The sequence below is a fragment of the Podarcis cretensis genome (assembly GCF_951804945.1).
Source record: "Podarcis cretensis genome assembly, chromosome: 4".
NCBI classification, from domain to species: domain Eukaryota; kingdom Metazoa; phylum Chordata; class Lepidosauria; order Squamata; family Lacertidae; genus Podarcis; species Podarcis cretensis.
The window spans coordinates 4,038,304-4,064,742 of NC_137173.1; the positions used below are offsets into that span (position 1 = coordinate 4,038,304).

At 45.5% G+C, this 26,439-nt stretch overlaps 1 protein-coding gene across 5 annotated transcripts in view; it reads right to left on the bottom strand.

Moving 5' to 3' along the window:
* Positions 1-900: 900 nt before the first annotated feature.
* The window catches only part of SLCO2B1 (solute carrier organic anion transporter family member 2B1), a 69,248-nt gene continuing 43,709 nt past the window's right edge, over positions 901-26,439 (bottom strand). For all 5 annotated transcript variants that reach the window (XM_079973772.1, XM_079973773.1, XM_079973769.1 and 2 more), the window contains 11 exons: positions 26,088-26,297; positions 24,751-24,849; positions 23,467-23,597; positions 18,081-18,189; positions 12,130-12,294; positions 10,672-10,864; positions 7,869-8,028; positions 6,470-6,639; positions 5,515-5,579; positions 2,442-2,562; positions 901-1,847 (listed from right to left, as the gene is read on the bottom strand). In XM_079973772.1, the coding sequence (XP_079829898.1) occupies positions 1,703-1,847; positions 2,442-2,562; positions 5,515-5,579; positions 6,470-6,639; positions 7,869-8,028; positions 10,672-10,864; positions 12,130-12,294; positions 18,081-18,189; positions 23,467-23,597; positions 24,751-24,849; positions 26,088-26,297 (1,568 nt within the window). In that variant the 3' untranslated portion in view covers positions 901-1,702. The remainder of the gene's footprint in view (positions 1,848-2,441; positions 2,563-5,514; positions 5,580-6,469; positions 6,640-7,868; positions 8,029-10,671; positions 10,865-12,129; positions 12,295-18,080; positions 18,190-23,466; positions 23,598-24,750; positions 24,850-26,087; positions 26,298-26,439) is intronic.

Genomic DNA, 26,439 nt, shown 5'->3' on the forward strand with positions numbered 1-26,439 from the left:
GCCTCCAAATTTGGAGAAGTTTGAACTTTGAAGGTTAGGTGTTTCAGTTCGCTTATTGGTTTGGGAGATATGGATCGGGTATGTTTGCCTACTAGCACATCTCTCTCCCATCCTTACCCTTAATCTCATCATCAAACCTTTTATTGGCATCACATACAAACATCTAAAACAAATCAAGACAGAGTTACTACTTCCCCAGTGGCACAAAACATTTGCTAAAAGAAAGGAGGCAGAGCAGTCTATCGTCACATCTCGTGGTCTCCAGGGAGATCAGACGTCTGCAGTGTATTTCGACGACAAAAAAACCAAATAGAGATATTTAGCCACTAACTTGGTGAGCTCCTGATCATTCCCCAGTAATAGAAAGTGTATGACCTCCAACTCTGGTTTCCATTTGGGGATAAAGAGTTGATCTAGAAATTGCTGGCGGAGATCAGCATATAGTTTAAAATTAAGAACCATATGTGTAAGGGTTTCCACCAGGTGGTCTTCACGTGGGCAAGTTCTTTCTCCTTCCACATCTGGAGAGGTGACGGCTCACCGGTTTTGCACTCAGAATTCCCCAGCTCACTCCCCAGGATTTTGACTCAAAAGGATTGCAGGATTGAGATACCCTGATCAGTGGCTAAGAGCCAGGGGAGACCTCACTGGGCTGACTCAGGAGAAGACAGCTTCATATGCTTACCCCCAAACCCCAGCTTCTGACCATCCCTCGACCCACACACTTCCAAGGCTCGCTTTTATTTTTTGAAAGGACAGTTGAGATTCTCCAGAAGTTGAACGATGCACCCCATACCCCATACTGCACTTTCCTGACCCAATCGTGGACAAAGTGTGATGACTTCTGTAGACTCCCCATAACATGACATGTTCCAAACAACACTTCCCCTGGAGTCAGACTAACTTGCCCCAGTGTAACTGACACAAACTTTTAATAAACGCACAATGCCACAGGATATATTATTGTCAGTGTAAGCTTTCTTTTATACAAAAGCAATTACTCCTGGAAGGAATTATTCCAGCCCTTACTGGTTCTCTTCTTTGAGAGTCCATGTAATCCAGTAGTGACAAGGTCGGGCTTTAGAACAGCCAGTCCACCTGACTCTCTTGGACGAGGTCGTTATCTCAGTTCTCTGTCCGTAAAATGGGCACGTTAAGGTGCCACTTCCCTGTGCTGTTACTATACGTAAAGGGGATATCGTGCTGAAATTGTAGGGCATCGCTGCTTCCTCCATGAGGATAAGAAGGGTTCAACCACAAGGATTCTCCTTCTCTCTGTAGCAGACCAAGGCAGCCTCTTCTTGCTGCTGCCGTTGCCCATTTTCCCACTGCTCTTCACCTTGAACCAGCAAAACAGAACCACAGGCCTCTCTCTCCAGGAAGGAAATATAAGACGTTGCACCCAAGGTGGTACGCAGCGTCTAATGGTCAGCTTGGGGATCCTATTATTACTGACAGGTGGGTTATATGTTTATGTATAATTATTTCTATCTTGCCCTTTGCCAAATGGCTCTTGGGCAGCTAAAACCAAGTTGTATGTACAAAAGAAGGAACGGATAAAAGTGTCCAAAGTGAACACAGCACGAGGAAGTCTCCTCTGTCTTCAGTCTCGTTCTGTTCGCATAGCAGCTGGGACTCCCGCTTAACCTCTGCAGCTCGGCCTCTTCTTTTGGTGGAATAGAAATTGGCTCTGGTGCATTGGTCAAGCAGCTGACTCCTGGACCACAGACGGAGAGCTGGTGCCGGATTCTCTGCGGGCTCCACTCTCCTTCTTTTTTAACATGAAGTATAGAATGCAAAGTAACGTAAAGCAGCTTGCTTCCAAAAAAATCTGAAGGCCAACAAACCTGAGGGCCCAAAAAAATTAAAAGGAAGAAATCAGTGAGGTCAAAGGGACCACAGTGCAGCATCTACCTGCCTGCCTAGCCAGCCTTCCATTTTAAAATGGATGCCAGGCCTCCTTCTCCACTCCCCAGGAATCCAAATTCTGCCACATGCCCTGCCTTGGGCTTGAAAGAACTACTGTGGCTAAAATTAAGATTCATACAACTAACCCTATCTTCTGACCTAGAGGAAACTTCTGAAAGTCATCGTTATCTGAAGACATGGCCTGCACAGAAGGAGGAAACTCAGTAAAGCCAAAAGCAGTTGAAGGGCAAGTGTTATGCACCTGGCCACCTGAACAGATGGCCAGTCTTGTGGGACTTTACATCTATTTTGCTTTGTCTTGTTTTCACTTCTCTGTATTTTAAAATTGCTGTGCCATGAGATCAGTTGCAATGAGGGGCAGGGTATGCATTCTTTAAAATAAGCAAACTCCATCTTTTGCTGTTGCCTTTCAACCTGACCCTTGTCTGTAGATAGTATTGATGCCACAAACGCACACCCCAAATTAGTGACCTGTTATGGGGACAAAGAGAGGGGCTCAGTAGGAGGCTTACCTGTGCCGGAACAATACATTGTTATAGTATCTGCAGGCTGTTCTCTTTTGGCACTTGTATTGCCACAGGACGCAGGCTGTGTCAATGAGGCTACCGTACACCACTGGCGCAGGCAACCAGGCTAGAAAAGCAAGCAAGAAGTTCATGCCACGTAAAAGTTGACCTCTCCCAGACCTTTCCAACAGCAGCCCTGATATTGCCAGATTTCAGCCTGGACCACTTGGCCATTTTGCAGGTTTTGGAGAACTGAAAGGGGTTAGAGAAGCACTGCGCTGAAGTCACCCAAGCAGCTTGAAAAGTGCTTGCTGGCCTCTCAGTAAGAAATATGGAAGTAGCCAGGCAGTTTCAATGCAGGGCAGAAGAGAGTCAGTGTACCACACGATGCATGGGGCCCCAATCACTGGCATCCTCTTTTGGAGCAGCCTAAATAAGGAAGGCACTTCATTATTACGTATGCCTGAAACTAATAGAAAGAGCAGCTTCAGCTCAGTTTGTTACTGGCTGATCTAGATAAAAGAGACAGATGCCTCCACCCCATATCTATGCCACTGCATGCTTACTGTATTCCATTGTAGTAAGAGCAATTATTGTATTTCAGGTCCCCTGTCCCTTCATGTGTGTCGTTTTATAAAAATAAAATAAAATTATTTGGTATGTGTGTGTCTTTAATTTGAGGGGCTCAGTAAAAGGTACTGGGGTAAGTTAAATTGCAATGGAAATGTACGTGTGGTGGGGGACATGTGAGATAAGATGGCGTCCGGCACGTTTCTTCCTGCGCCACTGTACGTCCGTGCCGATAGAAAACACGAGCTCCCTTGGCTCTCTTACTTAAGTCCTTAGCAGAGTCTTCGCAGCGGCAGAAAACTGTTGCCTTGTGTGGGTAATAAATCAGACTGAATGCAGACTTTCTTTCTAATCTCCAACAGTCTTTAATGAGTAGCACAACATCATAAATCAGCCCGGCGAATTGGCTGGCATCCTTTCGCTTCTCCGTCAAAAACGAAAGAGCTCACACACACAGAGAAAGGTTCCCGTATGTGAACATAACAACGCCTCAGAATGTGAGACATCACTCAGAACTGTTTAACCCTGTAAGTTCTGATTCTCCTCACAGGACAACCACCTATCCAAGGTACTGGTGGGAGCCAAATGATCCCACACATGCTTAACACTTTGCTTTAACAGTGCAATAGCTATATCTCCACATTTGGGGATGAGGTGCAACCAGAAGTGATTTTAGACACAGTTGGTGGAACTGCCTGAAGCTAAAAGAAACTGGCAAGAAACAACAACCAATACAAGTTCTGTTTTGAAACTACAGGTTCAGAAAGATTTCTGAATTTTTCTGTTTATGTAGTTGAAAAGTACAACACCCAGTGAAGAGGTAAATTTGTTATTTCAGATGATAGTGGTAGCACCAATTCCATATGCAAAATATTGGCGGAGAAAGGAAATGCCCCCATTTGACGGAATGTCACATCAAATTGTGGGAAATGGCTGTTTTGAGTTAAATTACTTGTGTTTGTTTCAGTTCCACAAGCAGAAAAAGAGGGTAAACAGATCTGAACAGGACTGGACACAACTTATATAACTTTGGGGTAGTAAGCAGGTGGAGGTTATTATAATTCTCAATTTTATGAAATGTGTTTATGATTGTTTTTAAGGCTTACATTTTCTCTTTCTACTCATTTTTTTAATTTTACCACCTATTTTCTCCCTCTTTTTATCTTTTTTATAATTAAGAACTAGATGGACATTTCTATATTATTATTGATTACATATATTATAATCTCACGAATTGTGTGTGTGTATATCACTATTTACTATGATTTATTTGTCATTAAGAAAACTGGTGATAGCATATGTTTGATTTTAAGACAAAACAACAACACCTACTTTATGTTGATGTGGCAGATGAAGAGAAGAAGAGTTTGGATTTGATATCCCGCCTTTCACTCCCTTTAAGGAGTCTCAAAGCGGCTAACATTCTCCTTTCCCTTCCTCCCCCACAACAAACACTCTGTGAGGTGAGTGGGGCTGAGAGACTTCAAAGAAGTGTGACTGGCCCAAGGTCACCCAGCAGTTGCATGTGGAGGAGCGGAGACTCGAACCCGGTTCCCCAGATTACAAGACTACCGCTCTTAACCACTACACCACACTGGCTCTCAAAGATAAAATAAGGCGGTGTTAGCTATTTCATATACAGTCATACCTCGGGTTGAAGTAGCTTCAGGTTAAGGATTTTTGGGTTGCGCTCTGCGGCGACCTGGAAGTAACGGAGCATGTTACTTCCGGGTTTCGCCGCTCGCGCATGCACAGACACTCAAAATGATGTCACGCGCATGCACAGAAACAGTGAACCACGCATGCGCCGACTGCGTTCATGATGCGAACGGGGCTCCGGAACGGATCCCGTTCGCATCCAGAGGTACCACTGTATTTTGGTTCTTTTTCTCAAGAAGGGTTTGAGTTGAAGAAAAACATTGCATTAGTAAGCAGGGGTCTGCCAGGCACAATGGGAATTACTGTATTTTTCTGTGTATAAGACTAGGTTTCCCCCCCTAAAAAATAATGTCCAAAATGTGGGGGCATCTTATACACAGGGGCCATCTCCCCCATTTTCTTAAATTGGAGTCCCCCAAAATAGGGGTCCTCTTATACATGGGGGCGTGCGTCTTATGGATGGAAAAATACGGTAATATTGTTTGGGGGGATCATTACATTATCACCCCTGCATAATTGCGCACCTGTACTTTAAAAAAACTTATGTTGTATCTTAAATTTGGAATAATTATTCAGTATAGTGTGTGTGTGCTTTGACTATGAATTTATTGGGGCCTATTGGACCCCAGTCAAATCTGTAAATGCTTCTTGAATGTGTCCACAAGTTAAAATGCACAGAAAGCAAAGATTGCTCTGGCTTCTGAGATTTCACCCTGCACACTCAACAAGTGTTCAAGTTTTCTGTACAACCACCAAGGCTGGAAATTTCCTTTTCAGGATGCGAAATTCACCCCCCAACAGCAAACTGACTGTGCCCCAAACACACACGCACCACTTGCCTCTGCCTTACCTAGAACTCTCTGCATGAGGAACTGTATCCCTATGGCGAAAGACTTATCTTCAGGGTCAACGTTTCTGAAAGAGAAAGCCAAAAGGGATTGGTGGGAGCCCAAGGGGCATATCTGCAGAAGGCTGTGAGCCCTTGGGGACTCTTCAGGATAGGTGATCTGCTGCTACGCTAGAAAACAACTGCTTGCAAAAATGTGCACGTTAGTTGAAACTGCATGCAAAAAATGTGCTTATTGGGAGAAATCCACAACAGAACATGGGTAAATTTTCATGAGGGTTAATAACCATATATATGCAAATTGCTGCAGAAATCTGGAAAACTGAATTTAAGATTGGAAGTTGGGGGAGGGGGGAATCAACTAAGAGAATTGAAATGGACAGATCCTTCCAGCCCTTGTTCCAGCTTTCTGCACATGAGGTGTATTTTTCAGAAGAGATTCTGTTCTCTTTCCCTTGCTGCTCCTAATGCCTGGAACTTCTTTTCGAAACACTTTGTGGTGGCACTTCCTTCTCGTTCTCTCCCTTAAAATCCCCCCTGAAACTCACTTTTCACAGGAGGCTTATGCCCTTATTCCTTACTCCCACTGAACTGAGCTCAAGAGAGAGCATTTAGCTGCATTTGTTCATATTCATATTTTTGCTTCCTTTGCCTTTCCCATTCCTGCCCCATAGCTGCCATTTCTTCCATTGTCAAAGTTTAGACTATAGGCTCTTTGGGAGCTAGGAGTCTGTCAGTGCAGTGCCATGTAATTCCCGGTGAACACTAATCAATAAACAACTGGGCATAAACTGTTGGTTGTTTTTTTTTTAAATGAACCATCTCTTCCCTCCCCTTTGTGAAGGACAGGCATTCAAATACAGCAGAGCCCACAAACGCATCTGATCTAGATTCCTTGACAGAGAAAGGCCATTGCTCAAATGTTCCTAGGAAGTACTTTTAAAATGTCACGAAGTACCTCAGAACAAGCACAAAGCCCGGCGTGTGTGCGAGGCTCCCCAGGAACGTGGACAAGGAGGCGATGGTCACAAAAGGCATCAGGAATTTGGAACAGTGGAAGCTGCAGCTCCCAGGTGTAGCATATCCATAGCCGCCGTCGACAACAATGCAGTTGCAACTGGTGTAGTTCTGAGGGAAGGGGCAGGAAGTCAGAGAAGGAACAATGGCAACAGTACCAGGGGCAGGTGGGAGGAAAGGTTAAGTCTGATCACCTCCTTCCCTTCTCCCCATTGCCATTCCCCCATCTTGAATAAGGAGCATCCATTAATCTAAAAGCATGAATCAAAGAAGAAGAAGAGGAGGAGCAGGAGGAGGAGGAGGAGAAGGAGAAGGAGTTTGGATTTGATATCCCGCTTTATCCCTACCCTAAGGAGTCTCAAAGCAGCTCACAATCTCCTTTCCCTTCCTCCCCCACAACAAACACTCTGTGAGGTGAGTGGGGCTGAGAGACTTCAAAGAAGTGTGACTAGCCCAAGGTCACCCAGCCAGCAGCGTAGCGTGGGTTGTCAGCACCCGGGGCAAGGCAAGTAATTTGTGCCCCCTAACCCCTAACCTGCCGCCGCTGCCAGCTTCTTCTTGCTGCTGCCTGGGCTGGTCGGGTGTGGTCCTCTCCCACGCTCAGCGCTGCGCTGGGCGGCCGCTGCACTGTCCCTCCCCCAGATAGTCCCTCCCTCGCTCTCTCTCCGCTCCGCACCGCACCGCAACGCATGCCTGGCACCCTCCCCCTCCACAGTGGGCGGCGACCCGGCAGCTCGGATCGGATTCGCACAGCCAGCACTGCAGTGAGAGAGAGTGAGTGAGCCAGGTAGGGGCAGAGAGCTGCGAGTGCCAGCGCGCGCCCCCAAGTGTTGCGCCTGGTGCAGCTGGCGCCCCCTGCACCCCCCACGCTATGCCACTGCACCCAGCAGCTGCATGTGGAGAAGCAGGGAATCGAACCCGGTTTACCAGATTACGAGTCTACCACTCTTAACCACTACACCACACTGGTGTAGAGTTGGAAGGGACCCCAAGGGTCATCCAGCTGAACCCTCTGCAATGCAGGAAACTTTTGCCCAGCATGGGGCTCATGTGTATTTCACATTAGCAGTGCCCATTTTCAAGCCTGCCTGAGGGATATTGACCCGATATCCTGTATGTGGGGGGACTGAGTGTGGTTCCTTAAGGCCTAACTATGTGTGGCAGGCAAGAGCATGTAGCGGACTCTGGATGACAAAACAAAAGAGGGCAATTTGCAGCAGAGGCACGGAAGAGGTAGGGGCACCTCCCACCTGATGCTTCTCCACTCCAAGCCCACCACTTTCCTGACCACTTTCCTCTTGCAGGCTTCTTTATGAAGATCTAGAAGAATCTATACTCACCAGAACTTTCTGTGTTTCGGATTCTATATTTAGCCCCGTGCAGCCAGCGTAGCAAGGGGAGATGTATTCAATACCATTCGCACCGCACACAGGGTTATAGGCTGACGGGGAGCATTTGCACATTTGGTTACAATCGAAAACGTGTTCCTCAATTCCAGAACTGCAGAAGGAAGAGTACAGAATTAGGTCAGCAAGAGCATCATGGCCCTGGGACATTTTTGCATGCGCTTGCACAAAGGCTTATGCAAATATTTATTGGGGCTGTCATTCAGTACAGGACACCATAGTCAACTGATCGTTTGAGTTTTACTTGATTAAATCGGCTTGCCTTTGCACATGAATTACATCTGAATACAAAAAGCTTTCCTTCCTTCCTTCCTTCCTTCCTTCCTTCCTTCCTTCCTTCCTTCCAGAATCAGAGAGTTGGGTCATCTAGCCCAACCCCCTGCAATGCTGGAATCTCAACTAAAGCATCCATGACAGAGTCTTCGTATGTGATGCTTACATGTGTCACAGCGGGCGGCATCTCAGTGCCAGGAACTGCTGAGCACTGCAACATGTGCTGAGAGGCGTAATTGCAGCCCCTCAGGCTAGAACCTTCTCGATCTGGCCTGGCTCCATATTCCTAGCTTCCTTTATGAGCCGACCTTGTTGCTTGAGCTGTGGCTCTAGAGGACCTTTTCATTTCCAGTCTTCTTCTTCTTCAGCCCTGACTTTCTCCATACTGCAGACACCCTTTAATTCCTAAATTTGCTGCTCTGGTGGCCTTGCATTTTTGCTAAGCTTAATTCCTAGTTCTCTCTCTCTCTCCCCCCCTCCCTTTCACTACCTCTGTGACAACAACTGATAAATCTAATTAATCATACTATCTTTAAAGCAATGTTGGGGAACCTTCTTCAGTCCAAATGCCACATCCCCTCAGAGGCAACCCCTTCTGGGGGCTTCCTATCCGTGGTGGGAGTGGCTGGAGGCAGAAGAGGGGTGTGCAAAAGAGGGGTGTGCAAAAGATGTGACAGAAGGCCAAGAAAAGCCTGCACTTTCACCCAAAGGCCCCATGCCTATTATAGAGCATCTTGGGACTAGATCCCATATACCAACAACTCCCAAACCCACGCAAACTTAGGAATGGGTCAGTGTTGAGAAAAGCAAGAGGGGTCGATGAGAAAAGGCAGAAATCAGAGGTAGTATGGAGAAGCATGAGAGGAGGAGTAGATGGGAATGCAAGATGGAAGAAGCTACGCAAGGTTGTTACCAGAATTTGGAGAAAGGTTGGGGGGGGGTTGCCCCTCCAGCAGACATCATACATACCCCCACTACCAAAATCAACACAATCACGCCCGCAAATGTTCCCACAAAACACTTCATCACACAGTCCCCGCCCCCATCTCTATTCAACGGGGTCTCCACTGCACAATACCAACTGTAACAGTTCACTGATAAATGTATCTATGTATTGGCTGAATGGGAAAACTTTAGAAAGTCATATAAAATCACTCCAATATCGGATTTGTGCCATTCCAACTTTGTTCTGTTCAGGAAATGAATGGCTACCAAGGGGGGAGTCTGGGAAGTGGGCAGTCTTAATCCCTGAAGCCCAAGATCACGTACCCAGCAACCTCTTGCATGGGAGATAATTGCTGGCATCCTGGCTCTGAGTGCCAGACAGTAGCCATCCTAACCTCAATTGGTTAGGATCTTGGTCAAGACAAAGGAGGTGTGGTTAACTTGGCCATGTACATACTCACCTTTGTTTTACAGTGGTACCTTGGTTCTCAAACGCCTTGGTACTCAAAACAACTTGGAACCCAAACACTGCAAACCCGGAAGTAAGTGTTCCAGTTTGCGAACTTCTTTGGGAAGCCGAATGTGCTCCGATTTGAGTACCACACTTCCATTTTGAGAGTTATGCTGAGGTCTGTCTGTTTTTGCTATTTATTTTGCAGTTTCATTTTTGCCGCTCTTTTTGTTTTGTTTTTGTGATTGTGTGGAACCCAGTTCAACTATTGATTGATTCACTGATTGATTGTGTGACTGCAGTACATTGTTTATTGCTTTCATTTTATGGATCAATGGTCTCGTAAGATAGTAAAATTCATGTTAAATTGCTGTTTTAGGGGTTGTTATTAAAAGTCTGGAACAGATTAATCCATTTTGCATTACTTTCCATGGGAAAGCTGCCTTGGTTTTGGAAAGCTTTGGTTTTGGAACAGACTTCCAGAATGGATTAAGTTTGAGAACCTAGGTACCACTGTACTTAATCGGTGTGAAGTGGAGGTCAAGGTATGGATAGGGGCAAACCTGATGCTCAGGTTTCTGCCAAAAGACCCCTTCCAGGTTATGAAATAGCTGTGGTGTATATATGATGTATGTATGATGCTTCACTAAGGGTGTTGTGGGTAAAAAGGGAAACTTATAAAAAAAGGGAGCCATCCTTTGTTCGGGGCTTCTTCCTGCTTTTTCCATGTGGTGGCTGAAAGTCCTGCAACAGTCTTCTAAATAAAGATCGGTCCTACAGGCTGCTGTTTTGCTCCTATATTCCTAGCTGGTGTCTTTGTTTGGCAATGCAAGTGAGCCCAAGGATTTTCCTAAAACAAGGTGTAGACAGAAAATGGGTTTCCTGCAGAGCAAAGAGGAGGGAGTGCCAAAGAATAAAGGAAGACTTAAGGAAGGAGCCAGGAATCGAGGCATGTCAACTGAAAATCCCTACAGTTAAAGACTTTCATTTTTCTTCAAACCTACACTTCTATGGCCTTAAACTGGATAACTTCCCCACATCTTCCTTTAAACAGGCATGCTTCTATACCTTCCAGAAAGGTCTAGTCCCGCCACCGTCTGTGTCTGGCAGCCCAAGAAGAAGAGCGGCACGTCACAGATGGTACAGAGACCCATGCTGATTACGCTCATCAGGGCGATCTGGGTGAGGGAGAGGCGGCAGTTCCTTATGATGGCACCTCCAAGGGCGATTCCGAACATGCCACTCGGGATGTTGACAGCTCCTGTGGGATGGTGGTGATGATTTGTTAAATTTGTATACCAACCTTCACACGAAGATCGCAACATAAAACTACAAAATCAGAACACAAAATACATTTTTAAAAAGCAACGATAACCCTGCCTGTTCCTTCTTTAAACCAGTGTTTCCCAACCTTGGGCCTCCAGGTGTTTTTGAACTACAATTCCCATCATCCCTGACCACTGGTCTTGCTAGCTAGGGATGATGGGAGTTGTAGTCCAAAAACAGCTGGAGGCCCAAGGTTGGGAAACACTGCTTTAAACTGCAGGGGTTTTGTTGCAATCAAGTGGTATGTGGATTTTGTTAGATATATAAACAATGCAGAGATCCACCAGCAGAACAACCTTTCCCTGCCCACAGCCTGCTTATTTTAAAGAAGCTTCTTTAAAAAGGGGTGGAACTGGGTGGCGGTGGGTGTTTGCAGTTTTTCCTAAAGGTAAAGGTAAAGGTACCCCTGCCCGTACGGGCCAGTCTTGACAGACTCTGGGGTTGTGCGCCCATCTCACTTAAGAGGCCAGGGGCCAGCGCTGTCCGGAGACACTTCCGGGTCACGTGGCCAGCGTGACATCGCTGCTCTGGCGAGCCAGAGTCGCACACGGAAACGCCGTTTACCTTCCCGCTGGTAAGCGGTCCCTATTTATCTACTTGCACCCGGAGGTGCTTTCGAACTGCTAGGTTGGCAGGCGCTGGGACCGAGCAGCGGGAGCGCACCCTGCCGCAGGGATTCGAACCGCCGACCTTTCGATCGGCAAGTCCTAGGCGCTGAGGCTTTAACGGTGCTTCAAATATCCGTGATTTCACTGGTGTGCAGGGTGCCTCGGGATGTAACCCCCTTGTAAATGGGGGGGGGGGGGTTGGCCTGCACAGTTGCACCCACATTCCTGCACTTCTATTGGGCATGCATTTGCCATTTTAGAGCAGGCATTCCACGTACAACCAGCAACAGATTGACAAGGGTTTCTGATTCCCAGTTGTTTAAGAACAGTGACCGTGAAAAGGCTCTTGCGCCCACATTGAACCACTGAAAGAAATCTGGGTGGGAGGAAACCAGGAGTTCTTTTTGTGTCAAAAGCTCAGGCCTGGTATTGAAAAGCAAATTCTTAGCTGGATACCACTCATGATTTTTGCCCTGAAAAAACTGAACGCTGGCAAAATTTGGCATAACACTGCCCCTTACTAAACGCGACAGGAATGGGATCTAAATGACCTTGAGATCTTGTGATCTGGAAACAAGGAAGTAGCACACACCTAGGATCATGTTGGCAACAGATGCGGACAGGGAGAACTGCCTCTCCAACAGTTTGGCCATGAAGGTTGCTATGCCAGCAATCATGCCAGAGAGATTGACCATAGCTAAGATGACCACAACCAAGATGGGGTTCTTCATCAGCCTCATGAAAACCACAGGAAACACTGCAAGAGAAGAAAGAGTAGCAAATTATAATTAATAATAAGAATAAGAATAGGCATTATTCTGTTGCTGTTTCTGGCTGCCACAGACTAAGTAGGTAGTTCTCAAAGTGGGTGCTTCTGCTCCTGGTGGGCAGTGGGAATACCTAAGGGGTGCTAAGTGGCAAGGGGAAACCAGAAGTATAAATGAGTGCCAGACTTTGAAAAGCTGGTGTCACTGGATCAAGTTAATCAATTTTTGTTGAATTAGTTAAACTAAATAGTTTTAATTGGGTTTTAAATAAATTTGCAACTACTGTTTGGAATTCTGGATTTTGTTGTGTTATTATCTTCTTTGTGGGTTGTGCACACCATTTTTCTGAATAATGTTTTTTATCGGGTAGGGTAGAGGGAACTGGGTATAGGTTTATGGAACCAAGTGGGCGGTGGTGTGAAAAAATTGGGAGCCACTCGGCTAACTCTTTTTTGCCTTGAAGCGGCGGCAACAGCAAGTATGGTAGTTTAGGTAGTTTATGGTAGTTTAGGGCAACCAACACAGGGCGGCAACGTAATGTATATGTAGGAAGGAATGGCAGTTTAGCCTGTCCAACAAAATCTGTTGCTCAGACTAAAGAACTAGCTGGGACTTAAAAGGACTTAAAAGGGTCTGTTTAGCATGGAAAAGAGGAGACTTGAGATATGAGAGCCACCTTCAAATATCTTAAGGGCTGTCACATGAAGGATGGAGCAAGCTTGTTTTCTGCTGCTCTAGAAGGGAGGGCCAAAACCAATGGATTTAACTAACAAGGAGTTTCTGACTAAATATTAGGAAGAAATTTCTGACAGCAAGAGCTGTTTGGCAGTGGAACGGTATCCCTCGGGAGGTGACAGACTCTCCTTCCTTGGACGTTTTGAAGCAGAAGTTGGATGGGCATCTGTCATGGATGCTTTAGCTGAGATTCCTGCATTGTAAGGGGCTGGGCTAGATGACCCCTGGGGATCCCTTCCACCTCAACAATTCTATGATTCTATGACCAGTGGAGCCAGTATGGTCAGCCGACTGAGTGCTAAGTGAGGTGTTTGAGGCTTGTATGGCAGTTGACACCGTGCCCTTCAGGAACCTGCATTTCAGAGGACATGTGGTAAGTTACGCTGTCAGGTGACTAAGAAATGGGCGGGGGGGGGGAGGATCTGCAAGGCTTGCAGAGGAAAGACTTCCCTGGTGGTTGGGCCAGGAAGGCTCTGAAACCTAGCTGGTGGAAGCCCAGGTCACACAGAGAGACACCCACACCCACACAGAGAGACACTCCCCCCTTCCCTACTCCTTTTTCCTTTATATGGAAAAATTCCAATGGCAGAATAGTAGTGCCAGTAGAAACTCTTGATCCACAGAGGATGATGGCATGGCCCAACGAGTCAGGCCACCCCTCACATGAGCAGACTTTGCGCTCAACAACATCCCCGCAAAGACTTCTGCCAATGTACAAGGTGTTGTTCCTTGGCAGTTCACCAGATATCATTTTATTTGTATGCCGCCTTTCCACAACTCAAACAAATGCTCAAGGCGGCCTACAACATGAAATACACACACACACACACAACTTCAACAAAAGTAGTCATAAACAGGAAGCAAAGCATTAAAAAATATATAACCAAACTGAACAATTTCCACGTAAATCATAACAGGATCTAAAACGAAGATACAGTGGTACCTTGGTTTGAGAACAGCTTAGTTTATGAACAACTTGGATTAAGAATGCTGCAAACCCAGAAGTAGGTGTTTTAGTTTGTGAACTTTGCCTTGGAAGCAGAACATGTTCCGCTTCCTATTGAGTGTGTTCCATTGCAAATTGAGTCCCCTGCTGCTATGGGAAAGTACACCTTGGTTTAAGAACACTTTGGTTTAAGAACGGACTTCTGGAATGGATTAAGTTCGTAAACCAAGGTACCACTGTACAGAAAACCAACAACAACTCCTCAGCCCAAGAGTCTTTTGCAGTTCAGCTGATAAAGCACCCCCTTCCCTCTGGGTGGTAAGCTCAGGAACTGCTGGATTCCTCTATTGCAGTAGAATGCTTTGCACGGTGATATCCCTCCCTCCCTCCCTCCCTCCCTCTCTCTCTCTCTCTCTCTCTCTCTCTCTCTCTCTGGAATTTGTCTCCCTGGCTGATTAACATTTTCTTGGCCGTCCAGAAGCACAGTGGCAGATTGGAAGCATATTGTTATCTGATGGAAATAAAACTTGCTAGGCTAAAAGTAGGAACAGGGCATTTAGCTTAATCCGGAGGAGAAAGAGAGTGCTATATTGGACCGGACAGCAAATGTTCCCCATTACTCTGCCTGATAACAGATCTCTAAATCAATCTTAAGTACGCTGCATCCCGACAGAGCTTTAAAGCTGCAGTTTTACAGCGTGTCTGGAATTTCCCCTGCAAACATGGAGAAAGTTATAGGCTCGTCTTTGGCCCTTTATCGCTTTATCATGATGCAGATTAGTAGTCTGGTGGCTGGTTAAAATCTGCCCGGTGTTACCAAGAAGAGCCATTCAGTTGGAATTCTCCACAAACCTGTTTTTCCCTGAGCAAATGGACTCAGGGCCATTACGAAGGAACTGGAGGAAGCCATAGTGATTTCAGCCAAACCTCCTTCCACAGCAGCAGGGTAAGTCTGAACGTTCACATTGTCTACTACATGCTGGCCTAATTAGAAAATTTACTCTATCTATTGTTTGCAGATCCAGTTACTGTATTAATTCTGAAAAAAGCAACTTCACTAGTGATGGGATCAAGCCTAAATATACATTTCCCGGGAAATGTCTCTACCTTCTTCCATATGGGAACTTGGTAACCTGGATAGGTTTTCTGATTCTTATGTAACTAGATCCAGAATGTAGCCAACATTTCTCTTGGAGACCCGCCCCTCCCCCTCTCAAGAATAGGGATGGAGGAGAAATTTAATTCTATTTGCATCAGAAAGAACCTTCTGACAGTGAGAGTGGAATCGTCTCCCTCGGGAGGTTGTGGACTCTTCTTCCTGGGAGGTGTTTAAGTAGAGGTTGGATGGCCAGCTGTCATGGGTGCTGTAGCATTGCAGGGGGTTGGACTAGATGACCCTTAGGGGTCCCTTCCAACTTTCTATGATACTATGATTTCATTGAGAAGCTATGTAATTCCCAGTTCTCAGATCAATATGTGAACCAAACCACAGCCATCCTTAGAAATTTACATTTTTTAAAAAATTTGTGATTCAATTACCCAACCAAATAATATGTACAATAATGCATATATTGGGTGAAATGTGCATAAAATGCATACATTAGTAAAAATAACATGGAGATGCATTATTATAGCAAGGGGAAATGCTTGCAGAAAAGTGCATATTAGCCAATAGCACAGACAAAAATGTAAAAAAAATCCTTAGCACCTTAGAGACAAACTAAGTTTGTTATTGGTCCATTTCATGCGGCTCAGTGTGGTGCCTTCCATAGTTCTAGTTACAGGTAGGTAGCCGTTTTTTTATTTTGTTTTGACTACGGCAGACGAACACGGCTACCTACCTGTAACTAGACAAAAATGTGTTTATTAAGAGAAATCTGCCCTAAATGTTTTCTACACTAAAATGTTTTCAAATAGATTTTTTAAAAAACACAAATCTGCAGGTTGCTGCAGAAATTAGAACTGAACTTCAGACTGGAAAAATGAGAAACTGAGAACTGAAATTGCCATTCATCCATTCCTGCTCAAGACACCCTGCAAAAGTCTGTCCTCTGCTTCTCTTTTTTCAGAGAAGAGAGAAGCAGGCATTCTCAGTAGTGGTGCCCTGTTACGATATGGATGCAATGCAGCTGCAAAGTGCTAGCTTGAAAAGTGAACATGATGGGAATGTTGGGACAGCCCGTGGGAATCAGAGGGACAGTCTATTCACAGTACGAAGCACCGGAATTAGCTCAGAGTGTAATATGAGCTCTTCCGTTTATTCCTGTCCAGGAAGTACAGGAAGTGTTTGTCTTCCCTAGACTGCTGGAGCTTGAAGAGAGCAGTCATGTTTTTTGTAATGCTGCAAAGACAGAAATAAAGGCATGTAAATACGTTTCTGTCTATCTCTTTCCCCTGCCGGGGGGGGGGGCAGGAAAGAGGGGTGTGTTCTTCTCACGCTGAGAAGGATCGCCTATTGCGACCTAGCCTGGATCTTGCTGGGGAATGCAGCCAGGGAGGTCAACAGGGATTCATGCCGGGTGCCTGGGAGAGTTGCCAGTTTCTTCTGATAAAGGCTTGATTTCCGACAGATTTCCCTTCAGATGTCAAGGAGACAAAGAAGTACACAACTTTTAGAAGACATCTGAAGGCAGCCCTGTATTAGAAGGTTTTTAATGTTTGATGTTTTTAATATGTTTTTAGATATGCTGGGGAAACCCAGCCAGGTGGTTGGGGTTTAACAACAACAACAACAACAACAACAACAACAATAATAACTCCTGCTTGGATGCCCATGCGAGCGGACCTCCCCAGCTCTCGTAGTCCTCCCTTCACCTTACTGCCTCTCCCCATCTCTCTGCCTCTTCTCTATGTTATAGCAGTTTAATCATGAAACTTAAAGGAACATTAGTGTGCTCTCTGGAAAACCTATCTTTTATACAAATAGAAATGGATTTCCATTGAAATTTTCTTGGACAAATAAGAAATACATAATAACAAACACAACATACATAACAAAACAACACAACAGTGAACTTAGTCTCAGTATTGATTGTTGATGTGCAAGAACAAACAAACAGACAAATAAATGAAGCAACCAGAAGACACAATAACAGGTAAGGTATAGAAACAGCAACCTAGAAGTCCAAAGGAAGAAATTTATTCATTTTTAAGCAGAAGGCCAAAAGTGTTTGGGTATTATACCAGTCCATAATGGGCAATGAAGATCTGTGGGGAGCACCGCTCCCTGCTGTCACAAAACAAATTAAACAAACAGAAACCAGGTAATTGAGCATGAAGTTTTGGATTTTTGATTCACCTTGGAAGGGTTCTAAGGCTGCTTACTTGGGACTGTAGGAAACCTACCCCTTTTCTCTCCATTCTCTGGAACAGTTAATTCCTGCCATTTCTTTTTTCTCTCCATTATCTTCATTTCCTAGATCTCACTATCTCTCTGTCCTCACGTAGTCCAAACCCAGGTTAATTGCATTTGAGCCTTCCCCTGGTCTGTCTATGCCCCCATTTAACCTTGCCACATCACTAACACGTTCTGTGTAACTTATACAGCAACAAACAGACTCTCCATCTCTGTCTACCTCTCTCTCTAGTAGTAATATGTTAGTGCTGCAAACTGCATCCAGTTTGCTTCCACACAAGACGTTAGCCACAATCGATACCCATCCTTGTCTTTTCTTTATGAAATATCACATTAAACTCACTTGGATCCAAACTGTTATACAATCTAGCTGCATTTTAAGCAGGTGATGTGTACACAGTTTAAGTACAAGTTCTTGGTTCAGGTTAGTTCAGGTTGTGTGGGTTAGGGTAGCCTGTGTATAATCTTGTTCTGCTCCAAAACTGCATTCGGTCCTTCAAGATGCAAAGCCATATTACTTGGGATTTATTTGTTTTTGCAAATTCTCTCAAGTAATTAAGTGAGTGCAGCAACCTGTGTGGGGTGCAACAAACTCTGGAGCAAATAGCCCAAAGATTCATGCCTACATGGGGAAACATGGGTGCCTGTGTAATGTGTGAACCAAGACATGTGTAGGCTTCATAACTTGGGTATGCAGAGACGAGCAGGGCTTCTAGATGGGCAAATAAACACAAACTTACTTCCGATGAACTGTTTCAGAGTGTAGTCTTTCAGTTCTTTTTCTTTACTTCTTTCGGGTAGGAAGTCGTTGTTTTGAGTTTCTGAAGGGCTGTTCTGGGGCGACTCTTCCTAGAAATGGGCAAGTGACATTGCATTAGACATAAACACAAGGCTATGAGTCAGTGTGGTCCGAGCATCAGACTAGAACCTGGAAGAGCAGCTTTCAAATCCCTGCTTGGCCATAAAGCTCACAGGTGGCCTTGGGCCAGGTACTGCCTCTCAGCGAGCTCCTTGGAGAAAATGGGGGGGGGGGGTGTAATATACCAGTAAATGCAATAAATAAAGAAAAAGTAATATTCCTGGGAAACCTCTGGATCAGTCCACCAAAGCGAGAATCCTGCACAAAAGACCAGGAGTCCTTAAAGCTGGGCTTTGGTCTCTCCATAGTCCACTTTGTCAATCTCACTCCCAAACTCAGATGAACTCAACCTCACTTTTTATCCCCCCCCCCCGCTTCAGTCAGAATTGCATCCTACTGCTGTTTCCCTTTTTGCTACGCCTCCTTTGCCACACGACCGCAACCCACTGTTTCCGCAGAGTGATGCAACCCCACTGCACACTTAGTATTTTATCGGTTTCCATTATAGGCCAGCTACTATTATATCAGCCAGCTACTAATCTGATAAGTTTAGTAGCTGGCTGATTCAAATCATTTTCCACTGGATTAGCTAACTGCATTCTGCTTCAGTCTGATCCAAACCCACCCACAGATTTCCATAGACATTTTCAGCAGGGGTATAACACACACACACATGCACAGAGTCAACCCACAGCTTCCATCCATTTAACCTGTACAATTTCAGCTTTACGCATTTGACCAAAAAAAGATATATTTAAAGGGGGGGGGGCATCCAGGAAAAAAAGTCAGCAATCCCACCCACCGTTGTATTTGCCTTGGGATCCAGGAGTACCCACCCCCAAGCTACAAATCTGCTTCAGAGGAAGGGTAACCCCATCAAGAACAGGTAACCTCCCAATCACCCAGTCTAAGGAACTGCCCCCTTAGGACTGAGCTTCAGTTTGTTGGGTTTCATCCAGTCCATTACAGAGGCAAGGCAAGACAAAAGTCCAGCACTTCCACTGCCCCACTTGCAGATGTAAAGGAGAGGTAATGCTGTTGTGTCACCAGCACATTGCTGACAACGTACTCCAAAGCTCTGGATGACCCCACCTAGTGGTTTCATGTAGATGTTAAACCTCCTAGGGGATAAAATTGAGGCCTGAAGAACTCAACACTGAAGGCTCTGTGGAGCTGAAGAGCACTCCCCAAGCATCACCCTCTGGAAGCAGGCATCCAAGCAGGACTGGAACCACAAAGCAGTGCCGCCGCCACCCCAACTCAAGACAGCTACTCCAGAAGGATATCATGGTTGGTGGTATCAAAAGTTGCTGAGAGGTTAAGGAGAATTAACAGGGACACATTTCCCATGTCTCCCTCCCAACAGTGGTCATCATATAGAATGACCAAAGCAGTTTCTGTGCTAAAACTGGGCCTAAACCCCAATTGAAATGGATCTAGAAAATCAGTTTCCTCCACCTGGTCCATAACCACCTGCTTAATAACCTGGCCCAAGAAAGGGAGATTGAAATCCGAAGACTCAGTGAGGTCACTAACATAATACATCCTTTTATCACTCTGCTGCTTTTGTAATCTTGTTCTCCTCAAATCCGCTATTTTGCCAAGAAAAAGGCTAGAAGAGAGTTTTTGTCCTTCTCTTTGTTAAGGCTATTGGATCTCCTCTGTGGACTTTGTTACAGTGGACGGCCCTGTCCCCGAGATTCCCTAGGGGCAAATCAATTTGACTCTGTGCAAATAGCATGGCATAAAATCAAATGGATGCAGCAAAGTCAGCACTCCACTTAAAGGCAGAAAAGATCCATTTAAATATCCTTCCATGGAGAGGTTAATGCCTGCATTGTCTTTCTGGTGAAGTGACATTTAGCTGGCCTGGCTCTCAGCTTCATGGTACTTAGTAGCTGAATGCTGAATCTGGCTGGTACAAGTACAGTTGGTTTACTATGAAAGCTAAAACACTCATTACACAGAAGTGTGTGTATATGTATAAACCCTGACGATGGCTTGTTCTGGGAAGCAGCGTCAGGAGGAAGAGACTTGGAGAAGCAGCAGGTCGGAATGCTTAACCCCCCACTCCTGAAATCACTTCTTTCCTCTACTGCTGCTTACCCCAACCTCTACAATATGGTTACCAGACATCCCTGTCGCCCAGGGACAGTCCCCGGATTTACAAATCTGTCCCTAGCCAAAATCTGTCCCCGGAATGTCCCTGGATTTCATTTAACGTCCCTGGATTTATATTCTAAGTGTTGTAGATTTATTAGTAGGGAATGAATGTTGCGTGATTGGTTCAATGGCACAAGACACATCACATGGGGACTTCCAGTGAGGCAAAATGGCAGATGCCACGGCAGCGAGCAGCTCCTGAAGCCAGCCAGAGCCAACTGTGCTACCAGGCTGGCTCCTGGCTGCTGAGACTGCCGCTGCCACGGCCGAGGGGGAACCACTCAACCCCCCCCCCATGACCCAAATCAAGCCGGGTGTGAAAATGCCCGGCCACCCGGCCGACAGCCAAGTGGCACTCCGGGGCCAGGGAAACCCTGGAGCCAATGCAGGGAGAAGGAGGAGAGGGGAAGGAGAAGGAAGAGAGAGAAAGAGGAAGGAGAAAAAAGAGGGGAGCCCCGACCTTGCCGCACTGCTGCTGCCGCCGCTAAGGAGCAGAGGTAGGAGAGCACTGGGAGGGCAAGGAGACGTGGCCAAGCCCAGGCCTGACCTGAGCCTACTCCAGGGTGGCTAGCGCCCCAAGAGAGCAGGCTGGGGCACAGAGGAAGGCTGCACGACAGAGGAGACCACAGAAGAGATTACTTCTTCTTCTTTTTTAAAAAAAACTTTTTTTTTAATAACCCCCCCCCTTTCTTTCTCTCTTTTTTAAAAAAGTGTCCCTGGATTCTTTGGGGGGAAATCTGGTAACCTTACCCTACAAAGGCTTGTGAGGGTACACATGTCTGGAATGCAGTTGGGGAAAGCAGTTGCATCAGAAAACCAGAGGGGCAGGGAAGGGTTAAGCATCTGTCTCCCCCTACCACTGCCTCAGCTTCAGTTTGACCCCTCCTCAAGAGGAGGAAACCATGACCGTCACATTCTCTTGGGGCTTCTTGCATCGTGATGAAACTTTGCAGGCCACTTGGGCTGAGGCTTCCACTGAGAAAAGCAGGTGGAGCGGAGGCAGGAAAAAAGCAATTACCCAGCTTGGGAAGTGGCCAGGACATCAAAACTTATCACTGCTGCTCTTACAGCGCATGCCAAGGGATTGTTAACAATCAGGAGCATCCAGGGTCTCGGCTTTATGTCTCACTGGAAAAAGAGCAATTCATTTCAAAACGCTGCTTCTCCTCCACACTTCTTGCAGCAAACTGTTTGCCAGTGATCACTCCACAGAGCTCACAAAAGCAAGCATTTCTGCCTCAGCAGAAGATTGTGTTTGCTTGATCTGATCTTTTGGAGAAACTGCTCATAATCAAGGGGGAAGCAACTTAGCAAACAAATGAGACTTCTCCTACCGCCACCCTTCACAGCCCATCTTCACCTTCTCTAAGAATGACTCTGGATCAACACCACCCACGTCCCTACCATTAGCCAAAGTGGGGTGGCCACCTCAGGTGGCAGATTCTGAAGGCCAGGGAGTGCCTGCTCTGTGCTCCCTAAGCTAGTCCGCTGCCCTCAAGTGTAGAGGAGGACACTGTCTATTTGCCAGTGATGAAGTAACATTCAATGACTGGTCTTCTGTACGTCGTTTGTGGAGGCACCATTTTCACCTTCACTTTAAGCAGCAAAAAGGTTTGGGCCTTCCTCGTCTCTCACACAGGACACAAAGATAGAAGCTCAGCCATCCTTCTGCCACATGGTCAGCACACTTTGTCATGAGACTCGCACCCGCTTCCACTTTCATGACTTGAAGTTTGACAGTGCACCTACTCATGAATGGCTTCCTGTTTCCTGTGTGCCAGGGGATGGACACCATGGAGCGAGACAGACGGAGATAATCAGAAAATGATGGGGGAATTGCATTTTCTGCATTCCTCTTTGATTGGAATAGGGACCTTGCTCTCACCCACAGTTTGCCTGGTGGTCTGGCACTCTCTTCCTCATGGAATGCGAGGGCAGGCAAAGGCACTGAGTGCATGGAGTACTCTGGCTGCTGCGACGCCCCCCCCCCTGATCCATTTCCTGGAAGCACAGGTTATCCTGCTAATTGGGTTTGCTTAATTGGAATAAACTACAGGCGCCTTCTAGAGATGGTGAGATAAAAAACTGTGAAAATGAACCCAGCTACAAGGATTTAAAAGGTTTAGATTGAGAGGGGATTTCATTCGGTGAAAGAGACAATGCGGGGAGAGGAGCTCACGCTTTGCTTATATCAAAGTTTTTCTCTACATTTATGATATGGCAACCCTCCCCTGAATGCAGGGTTTTTTTAAAAAAAAAAAATCTGTACAAGTGTGGAAGGAAGAAATTGGAATATAAATATGGAATTTAACAAAACTGGAACTGCACATGCGTGAGAGAAAGGAATTGAGAGGGAAGGGAGGGGAAAAACACTATGCTTCGAAAATATGGAGCAAAGTCCTCTCTAACCTCCTTTATCCACAAAGGAATGTGTTTGAGATAAGGACAATTGGTCATAAATCAGCAGCAGGGAAGAAAGGAGTCTACCAGCTGCGGGAATAGAAGCTTTTGGATTAACTATTTGCAGTCTGAATTCAGACTATTCTTCCTAGGCTGGAAAAATGGTGAAGATGGCTTGACGAAGTGATGCAATGACTTTTGGAAACTGAGATAACCGCTTCTCCTGAGACATGACGGGAACCATAAACAGTTGTAATAATGAAGGATATAACACCATATGGACAGGAAAACATCATGGGGTGGGGGGAGGAAAATGTCACACGCAATAAAGAATAAGGATTACAGTTAGAGTTCCTCACTTGGAACTTCATAAATTACCTAATATACCAACATGAATGAAATCACAAGATTGTAGCTCTTATATAAGGAATTATTATATCTAAATGGAAAGTAATGGAAATTATTAAGATTTTGGAATGCAAGAAAAATGTCCACAACCCTGTGGGTTAAAAAGGTTAGACTGAGACAGGCCCTGGAGCACCAGGAGGGCACAAATCTGGATTCAGATGTCTCTGGTCCAAGCCTAGCACCCTACCCACTAAGCCGAAGTGGCTCATGCGCCAGTGTTTTGAATTGCCTTACTTTCCATTTCAAGAGGAAAGAGATCGTGCCTTGAGAATAGCTATTCTCAAGCGTGTCCTTACCTCTCTGGGCAGCTCTTTTGGAAAGAAGAAATAAGGTATTGAAGCAATGGCGACCACGCTGGCGGAAATTATGAAACCGAGCCACCAGGCTCCAACCCATCGTGGATCTTTGTTATTAATGTGAATGTCCGCTGAAACACAAAGCACATGGAAGAGCTCAAAGATACGCTGGTGCTTTGGTGGCTGATAGCACAACTCTCAGAGGCCTCAACAGCTGCCTACCCCTTTTGCCAGGAACATAGACTCGGGCTCATCCAGATTTGCTTTTACATCACCTTCTAAGGCATAAAAAGGCTGAAATAGATCTGTGGCGTCTGCCTGTGTCTGTATCTGGAAGTGGCACAGGTGGAAGCTGCAGATCCATTCTGGTCTTTTTCTTCTGCCTGCATCTCTCTCTGTTGCATGGCTCTGTCTCCATCTCACCACTCACCACATTTTGCTTACACCTGGTAAGTGACATCTCATTCTCTAGAACAGGAAGATGAAGAAAATTTATTCTGTTTTGGTCAATTTGGGTTAGATCATTATCTGTTTAAAGATAAAGAACATGAAAACTGACTGTATCACTACAGCAACACCTGATATCACTACAGCAAAATAATATTTTGTTGTCTAATTTTAAAGTTGGTATTTTTCAGGGAAAGTTTAGTTGTTAATTTAAAAAGCAGTGCTTAGCTAAGTTTTAGTTTCTTTTGTTTGTTTGGTGAATAAAAATAATATCCTTTATAATTATGAGTATCAGTTCAATATTTTTTTCCCTTTTAGAGGGAATCAAATCCCTGGTGAAATGTGCTATGCATGTCTATGGGGTCAGGGCGCAAATATCTTCATTTTAAACTGTGTTTGACATCCTATAATCCCGCACATCTTGTAGTGGCTTCCCGTGAAGACGTCATTTGCTCAGTGAGTCCTGGTTCTTTTAAACCCATCTCCTACACTAGCAGATTCCATTTGCTCGCCCGTCTTTGTGTACATTTGTTTCTATGAAATCTGAACCCTGGTGGCTTAGGACTGAAATCATAAACCTCCACTCTGAGACACAGGAAGGTCAGTAGTGCTGACTTCAGCTAAGTACACCTTCACTTACGGACTCATTGTTAAAACCGTGTTTATGGAAGACAATCTTACTCGGCTACGAGTGATCGCCAAAGAAGAACACAATTACCAGACATAGTGATAGACATCAGAGCAGAAGCACAAATTCTGGCCCACACTTCCTTCCCTCTGTGTCTGCGAGATTTACTCACTCACAAAGATGCTCACACAGAACATTTGTTAACTCACCTGCGGGAATTTTATCGATGTCAACAAAATAGCGCAACGTAGCTGCCCCCACGATGAATGCTAATGCAGGACCCACTGTAGTTGCAGCAAAGAGGATTCCTGTAAAAAAGGAAACAGAACTTCTGCTCAAGTAGCAAGCCCACTAAGCATCTTTCAAAATTTGTCCCAACGAGTTTATTTAACATTTACTGTATATACCGCCCTGATTGTGGTAAAATCTATAAACTGTTTGTCCTCTAAGTGGGGCTGGAATAATGAGGTGGATTCACACAACTCACTCTTTTCCAGGGGATTTCCAACCCTAGTTGAGATTCGGTTTGGGTATGTATGCATCATCCCAGTCTTGTGAATGGTTCAGTGTATGTGCAGATGCATATCCAGGTCAGTGGCAAGTCCATGCCATGTTTTAAATTTTCCAGGCAGAGGCTGCTGTACCCCCACCCAACCAAATGGTGGCAAATTCCTGCCCTGGCTGACTAAAAAGATAAATTTAGTATGGTGGTGGAGGTGGTGGGAAGCTTCCTGCTAAGTAAAGGCCTGGTGGTAAAACGAAAAAAATCACAAAAACAGTCAGCATCTACTCAAGGAAAGGAGATCACCTAGAAAAAGCCACACACACATACCACCATTGCCTGAGGATAAGGGTCCATTTCACCCCAAAAGCCAGCCTCCTGACAGGCCTCTTGCAGCCTCATGTTCAACTGTAGCTCCCACTACAAGGTTCATTTCCTGCCAGCTGTTTTATTTTATGATTAAATTTATTTTATGCTTTGACTGCTGGTTTTGTAAATCATTTTGCGGGGGCTGCGACAGGGGAGCAATTTTTGTTGGGACTGCGAAAGAGAAGAAAAAGTTTAACTCCTTACTCACTGCAGGCCTGATGAAAATCCCTCCTCCCAGCTATTAACATTAACATCATTAACATTAACATTAACACATCTAGTTTGGCCTTTGGGTTCCTCCACACTTCCAGTTGTCCCGTGCTTTCAGTTTCCCCCTTGATCCACTCCGTTCGCAGGGAAAACCAGCTCTTTATAGCTCAACTGGAGCAAACATCCATCTGGGGAAAACTCAAATTGCCATTTGCTCTGACTGAGTGCTGAAAAGCGGTTTTCCCCAGGGAAAAACAGCAGGACAAGAGGATTAGTGGATAAGCCTCTTGTTTGTGGTCCATCCAGACAATCTGTTTGGGAACCACTGCTTTATCTCTTCTTTCCTTGGCTCAGGGCCCTCCTTCATCCATTCTCAGGTGCGTTGCAGGTCACAACTCAAGACAAGATGCCTATATGGTATAAGGCACTAGCCTGGGCAGCTAGCCTTTCTTTCTAGCATCTTACCTATATAGAGAGGGGAGTTGCTCTTACTGGCAAAATCATCAATGTATGAGATGCCAAAGGGCTGGATGGGGACCCCGCCAATCCCCAGCAGGGTCTGCCCAAGTAAGAGCAGCATCACTACCACTTGGGTTTCTTTCTTTTCGGATTTAGTGCATACTTCTGTCTCGTTCCGGTTGGGGAGGCAGATGTCTGAAGTGGTACTTTCAGAACCTGTAGAGGCAAAAGGAGATACCATCAAGCTGCCACACCCATCTATTGTTTTACTGCTGAGTGAAACTCACTTTGGAACTGGGCACAGCAAACAGAGCTATTGAGCAGCAGCAGCAGCAACAACAACAACAACAACACAAAG